Source organism: Sus scrofa, chromosome 2, assembly GCF_000003025.6.
Source record: "Sus scrofa isolate TJ Tabasco breed Duroc chromosome 2, Sscrofa11.1, whole genome shotgun sequence".
Classification (NCBI taxonomy): Eukaryota; Metazoa; Chordata; class Mammalia; order Artiodactyla; family Suidae; genus Sus; species Sus scrofa.
In genome coordinates, this window is record NC_010444.4 from 51,344,217 (window position 1) to 51,357,672 (window position 13,456).

Genomic DNA, 13,456 nt, shown 5'->3' on the forward strand with positions numbered 1-13,456 from the left:
TCTAATCTTTGTTTCTCTGATAATGCAAGATGCTAAAAATACTGTTCTAGTTTTCAGAGGTTTCTGCTTGGCTTCTTAGTCTCCTGCCCCATGCAGCTTTGGAACTCATTAAACATCTTGAAGGGAATATAGCTGAGTGTGGGGCTCAATTCTGCAAGTTCTCTTTTCCTTATAGATTTGGTTCCTCAATTTCTAAACTCATCCCTCTGTCCACATAAGGGGTCCCCAGCATGACCAATTTTCCTGTTTCATCATAGCAGCCCTATACCCAGATTTTTATTGTCATGTCATACTGAGGAGCAACAGTGTACAGTGGGGAAAAACCAAATGCCAAGTGTGGTTCCACACCTTGGAGCAATTCCCCTTTATCTTCCTCACTCACTTCACATCTATCCCTTTAGGAGAGCCCTGGCCTTAGCTCTCATCTTAGAATAATTCCCCTCAGCTTTCATCAAAACTGCCTTCCTTTTATCATTTAGCGCTTCACCTAAACGTCACCCCTTAACAAGTTTTTCTCTGACTACCAAATCTAAGATATTCATTGGTCCCTTCTCCCTAGCACAGCATTCCATCTTATTACATCACAGCACTCACCATAGCATTACATCATTGTTGTCATGTTTATATGTTGTCTGTCTGTCTTTCCTCAATAGAAGGTAAGATATATGAGAACAGAGGTTTTGTTAGTCACATTTCAAGCTATGATGTAGCATGCTAAGCTATCACCATAGTGCTTGCACATAGTGGGCCCTCCACTGACATTAGCTGCATCAACATTTGAATGAATGAATGAATGACTGCATTTGCAACACGGAGGCTCTGAGATCCTATCTGTATTCATTTGAATTTAATTACATTTGTACAATTATTAAAAATTGATAGTTACAAATGTTGGTAAGGGGGCGGAGAACTGGAACTTCAGCACACTGCTGGTGGGTGTGTAATTTGGTACAAGGACAATGGTAAACTGGAAATATATGCTAAAGCCAAAAGCAGATGTTCTATGTTTCAACAGTTCTATGTGCCTTAAAAGATGTGTTAAAAAATGTTCATAGCAACTTTACACTTCATATATCCAACTTGGAAACAACCTAAATGAACCACAAGAAAAAAAAGGAAAAATAAATTGTGGTGCTCATACAACAGAATCCTGTATAGCAATATGAAGGAACTGACTGCTGCTACATACAGCAACATGGGTAGCTCTTACAGATGTTATGTTGAGTGAAAGAAAACAGATCCAAAGAACACATAATGTATAATAACATTTATGTGAAATCAAGGAAGAGGCAAAAGCAATTGATGGTAGAGTTCCCCTGGTTGTGCAGCAGGTTAATGTTACAGCACTGTCACTGCTGTGGCTTGGGTTGCTGATGTGGCACAGGTTTGGTCCCTAAGAACCTGACTAGTGTCCATGAGAATGCGGGTTCCATCCCTGGCCTCGCTCACTGGGTCAAGGATCTGGTGTTGCCACAAGCTGTGGCAAAGGTCATAGATGTGGCTCAGATCCTGCATTGCTTTGGCTGTGCTGTAGGCTGATAATTGTAGCTCTGATTAGACCCCTTGCCCTGGAACTTCCATATGCCACAGATGCATTCCTAAAAAGAAAAAAAAAAGAAAAAAGCAAATTGATGGTGATAGAGGTCAGAATAGTGGTTATTTTGGGGGCATGGTCAGTAATGAGTGGGGAGCTGGAAATGTTCTGTTTATTGATGTGTTTTGGTTACATAGGGATATGTACATAAACTTCATTGAGCTGTGTAAACGAGTTAGTGCACTTTACATGTGAATTGTAATGAGAAAAATGTAGAATAGTTTGTGGAGGACATACCACATGCCTGGCTCTGGGGATATAATAGCAAACAATCCAACCTGCCCACAAGAGGTGACTGTCACAGGGGACAAACTGTGAAGTACCTGTGACAGATGAGAGAATGGCCTTGGCCACCTTCCTTCAGCCTTAGGAATTGCTCTTGAGTCAGAACATCACCAAAAGGTAAATAACTCTACACTCTTCTGGGCACATGACATCACCGGCTCCAAGGAAAAAATTTACTGAACTCTGAAGTTTTAGTCTCATAAGCTTATTCTAGTTTTGTGTCTCACACTATATTCCTTTCTGTGCCCAGAACCCTCTGCAGTATTTATCAAGGGGCAGCCAGCGCATAAGGAGGTGCAGGCTGTCGCGGGGGCCAGCACCACACTGAGCTGCGAGGTGACCCAGGCCCAGACGGAGGTCACATGGTACAAGAATAAGAAGAAGCTGAGTTCGAGCTCAAATGTGCGTGTGGAGGCCAAGGGCTGCACCCGGAGGCTGGTGGTGCAGCAGGCGGGCAAGGCGGATGCCGGGGAGTACAGCTGTGAGGCCGGGGGCCAGAAGGTGTCCTTCCACCTGAATGTCACAGGTCAGTTCTTAGAGGTAGTAGCTTAGCCTTGTGTGAAAGTGATGGGACTGGCCTGCACCTCCAACAGACCCAGTGCTCTTTCTGCTAGACTTCATCTCTTCTAGCTTTCCATCTTCCTACTTCCCGTTTTCATACTCATGACTGGGCCAAGGGAGGCTGGATGGGCAGAGTGTGAACAGAAGGGAGAAAGGTGGTCCTGTACACCCTGAGTGGTGTTTCCACACAGTAATGAAGTCTTTTTTTTTTTGTCTTTTAGAGCTGTACCTGCGGCGTATGGAGGTTCCCAGACCAGAGGTCAAATCGGAACTGTAGTCGCTGGCCTGTGCCACAGCCACAGCAACGCCAGATCTGAGCCGCATCTGCACCCTACACTACAGTTCATGGCAATGCCAGATCCTTAACCCACTAAGCAAGGCCAGGGATCAAACCTGCGTCCTCATGGATGCTAATCAGGTTCGTTAACTGCTAGGCCATGACGGGAACTCCCTAATGCACAATCTTAAGTTCTCAACATCTGCTCAGAACTTTCTGGGTATTCCTTGGTATCTGTGACTCTGTTTATGTCTTGCACTTGGATTCTTAGGTAGACCAGATGTCTTTCCACTGTGGGTGTGTGAATTTGCTCCTACTGGTTGTCCTGGCAGTTCCCAGATGTCCTCATCTAGCAACTCATGTGGATTTACACTAGGGAGAGATGTTTGAATTTTGCTAAACTAGGATAAGGGAAAATTTCTGCCACATAGTCGTACTTGCATTTATCTCAAGACCGAACTATTGATTATTAAAGTTTTAGATATTCTGAATATTCTTTCCTCCTTGCACATGGATGTAGAAGTTATCTGTGCATCTACATATAGCAAAATCTAGATCTATTTTTCTTGCAATGTGTGTGTAAAGTAAACAGATCTTTACTTTATCGAAAACTTGTCAATATATGCCTGAGATATGCACATGTGAGGTCTGGACCTCTCTTTTTAAAGTGAATATGAATTGCCTTTTGTCTTCTGTTAGAACAGTTTATGTCAGACTTTCTCTTGAAGTCTTATTTATAGATTTAGACATCTTCATAAAAAAATATGAGAAATAAATGTATTTCTTTTTGTTAGGAGAGTCTTGATATCAAATGTGGGTTATGGTCCCTCATTGATTTCTAGATGCCACCACGTGACAGTTTGGTATTGTATCTGTGTTCAGTGGTTTGTGGATGTACATAGATACTAAAAATATACTATATATATTTAAAAATGGTATTTTAGGAGGTTATGACAAATTTTTCCATGGCAATAAATATGAAAACTTTGACAAATTGATCACATTCTTAGAAAACAATATAAAAGGTGACACAAGAAACACTTGACAGCTCAGATAGTCCCATAACCTTTTAAGTAATTGGAACAATAATAATAAATCTTCTGATAGAGAAAGATCTAAGCCCATAGGCTCTACTGGTAATTGTATGAGATACTTTGGAAAGAAAATCCATGTTCATGGAGATTCTTCTAGAGAATAGAAAAAAGAGATACATACTCTGATTTGTTTCATGTAGATAGTGTAACATTGACACTAATATCTGACAAGGAAAATAGTAAGAATCAAAATTTACAGGTGAATCCATTATGGATTTATTACAGGCCAGAATCTGAAACAAAATATTATCAAAATAAATTTAGCAATGTGTTAAGAGGTAAATTAGTAATACATTGTGATGAAAGTCATAGTCCAAAAATGCAAGGCTGTTTAAACACTAGGAACATTAGCAAAGCAGTATAACACATGGTATAGACAGACTAAAAGAAAAAACAAAGCAATTACCTTAGTAAGTGCAGAATAAAGTTCGATAAAATTTGGGATTATAAATACAGAAAAATGTTCAATAAAGTAAACATCAATTCGTGCCATAAATTAAAAAAAAATAATTATTATTTTTTTCTTTTTAGGGCCACACCTGCAGCATATGGAAGTTCCCAGGCTAAGGGATGAATCGGAGCTATGATTGCTTAGCCTACGCCACGACCACAGCAACGCGGGATCTGATCCGTGTCCGTGACCTACACCACAGCTCAAGGCAACGCCAGATCCTTAACCCACTGAATGAGGCCAGGGATTGAACCTGCATCCTCATGGAAACTAGTCGTATTTGTTTCTGTTGTGCCACAATGGTAATTCCCATGCCATAATTTTTTTTTTTTTTTGCTTTTGTTTTTGTCTTTTCTAGGGCCGCATCTGCAGCATATGGAGGTTCCCAGGCTAGGGGTCTAATCGGAGCTGTAACCGCCGGCCTACACCAGAGCCACAGCAACGCCAGATTCAAGCCATGTCTGCGACCTACACCACAGCTCATGGCAACACCAGATCCTTAACCCACTGAGCGAGGCCAGGGATCGAACCCACAACCTTATGGTTCCTAGTTGGATTCGTTAACCATTGAGCCATGACGGGAACTCCACATGCCATAAATTTTTTAAAACAAATTATTAATAAAACAGTTCTTTATTAGTTTGATAAAAGATGCTGCAGACAAACCAGCTAATTGCACACAAAAAGTGAAAGCTTTCTTGAAAGCTTTGCCTGTGAGATAGGGAACCAGAAAAGAGGCCAACTGTTACTGCCTTTAGCCAACATTGTACAGCACAGTTAGGAAGAAAATAAAGTAAAAGATATGAAAATGTGAAAAAAGGTGGAATTCACAGATAATATGATTTATTCAAAATATAAATTATGAGACTTAATAAGACAGTTGAGAAAAATTATGATGTAAAAAGTCAATATGAAGAAGACATCTCTATGTCTACACAGTAGCAACAAACATCTGGAAAATGAAAATTTAAAAGAGGTACATTAGTGTCAAAATAGTAATTTTCTAATTCAAAGTCTAATAAACAGTGATTAGAGGCTCTTTGTGAAAAATTATTAAAAAGTTTTGAGAGACAGTCAAGAAGTTCTAAATTGTTGGGTAGGAATCCATGAAAGAATCAAAAATGTTTAATAGCAATTACAAACAAATGTTTCTTTGGTGGGGATTTTGAAACTTGACAAGCAAATTGCAAAGATCACAGTCAGTACACTCTTGAAGAAGAGCAAAGGGTGAGTTATTTGCTGTACTACATAGCAATACTGTTATGAAGCTTCTGTAATGGGTACAATGGTGAGCATCTGCAAGGATAGACACACAGACCAAGGATCAGAATAGAGAGCTCTGACAGAGACTTGCACCTGAATGGATGACCAAATGCCCTCCTTTTTTTTTTTTTTTATAACGTGAATTTCTGCAAGGAATGGGAACAACGTGGTTTTAGTAAATACTGCTTGGACCATTTACCCATGTAGAAAAAAAGATTGGACCAGTCGCTCATATCACACACAGTCAACTTCTGTTGGGTTAGAGACCTCAGAGTGGAAGGGAAGACCATAAAACTCTTAGATGATAACAGTGTTTTTAATTACCTCAGGATAAAGAATGATATTTCTTAGAATACAAGTGCACTAACCATAATGAAACAAACTTGACATATTTGACTGCATTAAAACTAAAAATGTAGATTCCTCTGAAGATAGCATAAGCAAAGCATATCCATATGAAAGATATTTAGAAGACACCTAATTGTCACTGCTCTGGCATTTAGATATATCGAAAGATCCTGAAAATGAACAAATAAATGGCAGACAGTGTTATTGAAATTTGGGCAAAAATATTGAATGGTGACACTGCAGGAGAGCAAACACTGATAACCAAAACCATCAGAAAGGGTCCTTTACTTTGTGAGTCACTAGAAAAATGTAAAAGACAGCCATGGGAGGTACAACTTCACTCCTACCAGATTGTCAACAGTGAGAGTAAACCAGGGTGTGGAGCCTCAGCAACTCTCATTCACTGCAGATGAGAATGTCCTGCCAAATCGTGTGGGAAGGTTCTGGCCTCATCTAGGAAGGTTGAGGAATGCACCCATACTTGACTCCACAGTTCCTCTCCGAGAGGATTTGTGCACAGAGGAAGTTTTTTAGAGTTCCCACTTTAAATAGGCAGTGGTAGAATGCATAGATACATTGCATAAGATACATTGCTGTAAAGGCACTGTCACTTTTCTAGGCCACACTTCTAGTACATAAGTTGGAGAGATGTTTCTTGACCTCCCATTTTTATGTCCCAAGCCTTCTTTTCCTACCTGAGATGCTGTCTTTGACCTTGAATATCTCTCCCTATCCCCAGAGCCCTCAGTGGTGTTCGCCAAGGAGCAGCCAGCTCGCAGTGAAGTGCAGTCTGTGGCAGGGGCCAGTGCCGTGATGAGCTGTGAGGTGGCCCAGGCCCAGACGGAGGTGACTTGGTACAAGGATGGGAAGAAGCTGAGTTCAAGCTCAAAAGTGCGTGTAGAGGCCAAAGGCTGCAACCGGAGGCTGGTGGTGCAGCAGGCAGGCAAGGCAGATGCCGGGGAATATAGCTGTGAGGCTGGGGGCCAGAAGGTCTCCTTCCATCTGGATGTCACAGGTTAGTTCTGGGGGAGGATACTAAGTCCACACATTTGGAGCTAATAATGGGACTGGCTTCTGCCGGCAACATGTTCCTGTGCACTTGCCTTCATCTCTTCATGTTCTCAGCTCCTATGTCCCATCTTGATACCATTTTGGGACCAGGGGAGGATGAATGGGGGGTTTACATGGAAGGGAAAGGGGCCATTTCTGTCCACCTGTTTCAACAGTAAGTCTCAGTCCCAATCTCTTAGCCTCTGCCCAGAACCTCCCTGTTGTTCCATGGCGTCAGGACTCTGGCTGTACGCGATACATGGGAAGTGAAGTAGCTGGGCACATGTGACTTTCTTGCCATTATATGTCCTTATATCTACCACATGCCCTCATCCAGCACCTCCTGGTGGTTCTTGGTCGGCAAGAGATGTTTAAATTTCATTGATCCTAAATTAGAGGAAATATTGGGTGTATAATTGTCCTTGTGTTTATCTCAACTGTGAAATTTGGATGATCAAGTTTGAAGTTTCTGGGATTCCCTTCCTTCCTTTTCATGGACATAGAAGCTCTCTGATAGCTCTATGTAGCGAAATATAGGACTCTCTTTCTTCCCTTGTAAAGGAAAGAGAGAAGGGATGGTTGTTAGCAATTCACCTGTGATATTTAGGGTGATCATTTTAAAGAAACTACGATTTGCCTTTGTCTTCAGTTTGGATGTTCTATGCCAGAATTCCCCTTGGATTTACGTTTATGAATTTAGGAATGGAGAGGAAAAAACCAGTTTTGTTCCATCAATATGATTTGCTTTCAAGGAGTTACTGTCCCAGCAGCCTGTGACTAGAAAAGCAAAGTTTATTTCCTTGCATCTTCCTCTTGGTTAGTGAGTGTTTCTGTCTCATGGCTGGAACATAGAGAAGTCTAAGAAATGAGGTTATTCTCCTTCTATGAAGAGAGTCTTAATGCCAAATGGGTTGGATTAGGTGCTAACACATAACAGTTTGAGACTGTGCCAGTAGAGAATGATTTGTGGGTGTGTATAGATACCCCAGATCTACCATATATCTTTGTAAAATGTAGTTTTAGGAGAATACTACATAATAGTTCAAGTGAAAAAATTGAGAATTTGTGAATTTGGCAAGATCCTGGTAAACTATATGAAAACTGACACATGAAGATAGAGCATTCAAGTTTTTCTATGGGTTTTCAATCAGTAGGACCAATAATGAAAAGTCTTCTCAGCCTGGTAATTCTGTGGTACACTATAAAAAAATATCCTGGAAAAGTTTTTTGTTTGTTTGTTTGCTTTTTAGGGCTGCATATTCGGCATATGGAATTTCTCAGGCTAAGGGTCAAATCGGAGCTGTAGCTGCCAGCCTATGCCACAGCTATAGCAAAGTGGGATCCAAGCCGCACCTGTGACCTATGCCAATGGCTTAAGGAAACACCGGATCCTTAACCCATTGAGTAAGGCCAGGGATCAAACCTGCATCCTCAGGGATAATAGTCAGGTTTGTAACCTGCTGAGTTACAACAGGAACTGCATATCCTGGAAAACTATTAATCCATGCTTCTGGAGATGTCCTAGAAACAGAAAAAAGGGAAACACTCTGTAACTCTCTTACTGCACAACACATAGTGTGGATACCAGAATCAGACAAGAATGGCAGGAAGGTTAAAATTACAGACCAATCCATTGTGGATATCAAGGCCAAAATTATAAATACAATGTTATTAACATGAGTTCAGCAATATGTCAAGAGGATCAAATGCCTAGATGAAAGTCATAGTCCATGGTTGCATGTATGTTTTAACATGGCAACATTAATCAATGGAAAACTTGACATGAAGGGGCAAAACGATGTGATTATCTGGATGAGTACAGACTAAAATGTTTGATTAAAATTAAACAGCATAAATTGAGAAGCAAGTTTGATAAAATTGAGCATCGATTTCTGCTGTAAAATCCTCAACACACTGGATAAAAGTGTTCTTCCTTAACTTTATAAATTTTTTTTTGCTTTGTAGGACTGCACTCATAGCCTATGGAGGTTCCCAGGCTAGGGGTCGAATTGGAGCTACAGCTGCCAGCCTACACCACAGCCACAGCACCGCAGTATCTGAGCCACGTCTGTGACCTTCCTTAACTTTAAAAAAGGTCCTGCAGGAAAAAACCCAAAAATATCACACAAAGTTTATCATGAAAGCTTTGATATTAGGGATAATGCACATAGGCCACTCTAACCACTGTGACAAGTAAGGAGGAAAAAGTATAACAGACTATTTCATTAAAAACTAAAGGTGGAATATGCTGATGATGTGGTTATCAACTCAGAAAATCCCAGAGATAAATTATTAGACTGAGGAAAATTCTTTAGAAGGATTACCAAGTTAAAAAAAAATCTGTTTGCAGAAATAATTTCTGTATCTATATTCTAGCAAGAAAGGCTTGGCCACTAAAATTATAAAAGAGTTACAATAGCATCAGAAGTATCATATTTCTTATTCCAAGTCTGGTGAAAGGCTAGGAGGCTGTGTGTGTGGGAAATTATTAAACATTCAAGAGTTTGTAATAGATGGATAAAAATCCATGGAAAAATAAATGATGTTTATTAACAAAATCCAAATCAAAAATTTTTGCAAGATGTGGCACATTTGAAGAATAGATTCCAAAGGCAAAGTAGAGGCAATATATTTTTTATGAAGGAAGCAAAGTGGTGAGGGCCTTTGCTGTGACCAGATATCAAGAATTATGGCAAAGCTACAGTAATTAAGACAAGGGAATCTCCCTGCAAGGATAGTTAGTATCAGATCAAAGGAACAGAAGACCGAGCTCATAATAGATCCTTGAATAGTGGACTCCTGCGACCCCTCCATCCCCCATGTTTTACCCTTGATGTCCACAGGAGAAGAGAAGGAAGAATGTTGTTTTCATAAATAATGCTTGGGCCAGTCAGTCATATGGAAAAATTAAATAGTTATAGTTATTCACACCAGACAAAAGTCAACTCCTGCTGGATTAGTAACCTCAGTGCTTAAATCCATAAAACCCTCAGCTGATAATGTGAATTTTCTAAAGATTTAAGGTAAGGAAATGTATCTTAAATAGAACACAAATGCCCCAACACAATTTATATACACATTTGAGTGTGTTAAAAAATAAAAACATTGATTCATCAGAAGTCTCCCTAAAAGAGTGAAATATGTGAGTCACACAGCTGAGAATATATGTAAAACCTACATAGCAGCCTTTCTCTAATATTTAAATATGTGAGTGCCTTAAAGTGAATCCAGAAGAGAGAGGGAATAGTGAGTGGGACTTGAATAGTGTCATCAAGAAGAACTAACAGTAGTGGTGAACACAATAATACTGGGAAAAGTGCTCAGATAATGAAACAGAAAGCTGGGGGGGAGGTAGAAGCTCACCCACCAGACTGACAGAAGTTGACAGCACAAAGGGCACCAAGCCTCAGTGATTCCCATGGAGGCAGGTGAAAAGTTCCCTGCATCACATCATGGAAGAGATGGTGGCATCATCTAGGCAGTTGAGGAACACAGGCCTCAGGATCCTACAGATTCCATGAGCACAGAAGTCTTTCCAGTATCCTCACACCAGAACAACCCACATGGATCTGAGAGGGAGTGTAAAAATTGTGTTACTTGTTGCTGAGAAGGGCAGGGTCTTCTGCAGGCCTACAGCTGGTGCAGAGCCTGGAGAGGTTTCCAGCCCCAACCCCTGCCTCCCCATCCAGGTCTTCTTTCCCTGATGAGAGGGTGTCTTTGACCCTGTGTATCCCTTTCTGTTCTCAGAGCCCTCGGTGGTGTTTGCCAAGGAGCAGCCAGCACGCAGTGAAGTGCAGGCCATGGCAGGGGCCAGTGCCACACTGAACTGTGAGGTGGCCCAGGCCCAGACGGAGGTGACATGGTACAAGGATGGGAAGAAGCTGAGTTCGAGCTCAAAAGTGCATGTGGAGGCCAAGGGCTGCACCCGGAGGCTGGTGGTGCAGCAGGCGGGCAAGGCAGATGCCGGGGAGTACAGCTGTGAGGCTGGGGGTCAGAAGGTCTCCTTCCACCTGGATGTCACAGGTTAGTTCTTGGGGAGGACACTAAGCTCTTCCATTTGGAGCTGATGATGGGACTGGCTTCTGCCAGCAGCATGTTCCTGTTCACTTGTCTTCATCCTTCATCTCTTCATGCTCCAAATCTTCATATTCACTTTGGGGCCAGGAGAGGATGAATGGGGAAGGTGCACATGAAAGAGAGAGGGGTCATTTCTGTCCACCTGTTCCAACAGTAAGCCTCAGTCCCAATCTTTTAGCACCAGCCCAGAACCTTCCATTTGCTGCATGGTGTCAGGACCCTGGCTCTTCCTGATACTTGGGGTGTGAAGTAAACCTGGGCATTTGTGACTCTCCTGCCATTATATGTCCTTACACTCACTGCATGTTCTCATCCAGCACCTCCTGCTGGTTCTTGGTCAGCAAGAGATGTTTCAGTTTCATTGACCCCAACTTAGAAGAAATATTCTAATCATACTGAAGTTCTCTTAAGAGGTAACTTTGGGAGTTCCCTTTGTGTCTTAGTGGTTAACGTACCCGACTAGCATCCATGAGGATGCAGGTTCGATCCCTGGCCTCACTCAGTGGGTTAAGGATCTGGTGTTGCCATGAGCTGTGGTGTAGGTTGCAGACATGGCTTGGGTCCTGAGTTGCTATGGCTGTGGCATAGGCTGGCGGCTATGGCTCCTATTCAACCCCTAGCCTGGGAACCTCCATGTGCTGCAGGTGAGGCCCTGAAAAGACAAAAGGACAGAGAAAAAAGTTAAGTTTGGATGGTTAGATGTGGGGTTTATGGTGTGCCCATTCTTTCTTTTCAATGGACATAGAAGCTCTCTGATATCTGAATGTAGCAAAAAATAGGCCCACATTTTGTTTTCATGTCCTTTCAAAAGGAAGAGAGAAAGGATGATTGGTAGTGATTTGCCTGAGATATTTGGGATGATCATTTTAGAGCTAATCTTATTTTGCTTTGTCTTTAGTTTGGATGTTCCATGTCAGATTTCCCCTTGGATTTTCATTTATGAATTTAGGAATGGGAGGGCAAAAGCTGACTGTGTCACATTAATATGATCTTATCAGGAGTAGTTACTCTTCTAGCAGCCTCTGACTAGCAAAGCAGGATTTATTTTTTTTTAACTTTTAAAAGAATTTTATTACATTTATAGTTGTACAATGATCATCACAACCCAATTTTACAGCATTTCCATCCCAAACACCCAGCCCACTCCCTACCTGTCTCATTTGGAAACCAAAAGTTTTTCAAAGTCTGTGAGTCAGTATCTGTCTGTTCTGCAAAGAAGTTTATTGTGTCCATTTTTTTAGACTCCACATGTAAGTGATAGCATTTTATGTTGGTATCTCACTGTCTGACTTCACTTAGCATGATAATTTCTAGGTCCATCCATGTTGCTAAAAATGCCGTTATTTCTTTCCTTTTAATGGTGTATATGTACCACCTCTTCTTCATCTACTCCTCTGTTGATGGACATTTAGGTTGTTTCCATGTATTGGCTATTGTTTATAGTACTTCAGTGAACATTGGAATACATGTGTCTTTGCGAGTTATGGTTTTCTCTGGATGGATGCCCAGGAGTGGGATTGCTGGATCAAATGGTAGTTCTATGTTTAGTTTTCTGAGGAATCTCCAGACTGTTTTCCACAGTGGTTGCACCAACTTACATTCCCACCAAAAGTGTAATAGGGTTCCCTTTTCTCCACACCTTCCCCAGTGCTTATTTGTAGACTTTTTTTTAATTTGTCTTTTTGCCATTTCTTGGGCTGCTCCCATGACATATGGAGGTTCCCAGGCTAGGGGTCCAATTGGAGCTGTAGCCACCGGCCTACACCACAGCCACAGCAAAGTGAGGATCTGAGCCGCTTCTGCAGCCTACACCACAGCTCATGGCAACTCCGGATCCCTAACCCACTGAGCAAGGCCAGGGATCGTACCTGCAACCTCATTGTTCCTAGTCAGATTCGTTAACCACTGAGCCATGATGGGAACTCCTATTTGTGGACTTTTTGAGGTTCGCCATTGTGGCCAGTATAAGGTGATACCTCATAGTGGTTTTGAGTGGCATTTCTCTAATAATGAGTGATGTTGAACATCTTTTCGTGTGTTTTTTGGCCATCTGTATGTCGTCTTTGGAGAATTGTCTGTTTAGATCTTCTGCCCATTTTGTGATGGGGTCGTTTGTTTTTTTGGTATTGAGCTGTAGGAGGTGTTCGTAAATTTTGGAGATGAATCCCTTGTCAGTTGATTCATTTACAAAGATTTTCTCCCATTCTGTGGGTTGTCTTTTTGTTTTGTTTAGGGTTTCCTTGCTGTGCAGAAATTTATAAGTTTAATTAGGTCCCATTTGTTTATTTTTGTTTTTACTGTCATTACTCTAAGAGGTGGATCTGAGAAGATGTTGCTGTCATTTATGTTGGAGAGTGTTTGGCCTATGTTTTCCTCTAAGAGTTTTATAGTGTCTTGCCTTATATCTAGGTCTTTAATCCATTTGGAGTTGATTTTTGTGTATGGTATTAGGGAGT

At 41.3% G+C, this 13,456-nt stretch overlaps 1 protein-coding gene across 35 annotated transcripts in view; it reads left to right on the top strand.

Moving 5' to 3' along the window:
* The window catches only part of OBSCN (obscurin, cytoskeletal calmodulin and titin-interacting RhoGEF), a 216,709-nt gene that overhangs the window by 26,679 nt on the left and 176,574 nt on the right, over window positions 1-13,456 (top strand). For all 35 annotated transcript variants that reach the window (XM_021083345.1, XM_021083344.1, XM_021083349.1 and 32 more), the window contains exons 8-10: window positions 2,130-2,405; window positions 6,613-6,888; window positions 10,671-10,946. In XM_021083345.1, coding sequence (XP_020939004.1) covers window positions 2,130-2,405; window positions 6,613-6,888; window positions 10,671-10,946 — 828 coding nt within the window. The remainder of the gene's footprint in view (window positions 1-2,129; window positions 2,406-6,612; window positions 6,889-10,670; window positions 10,947-13,456) is intronic.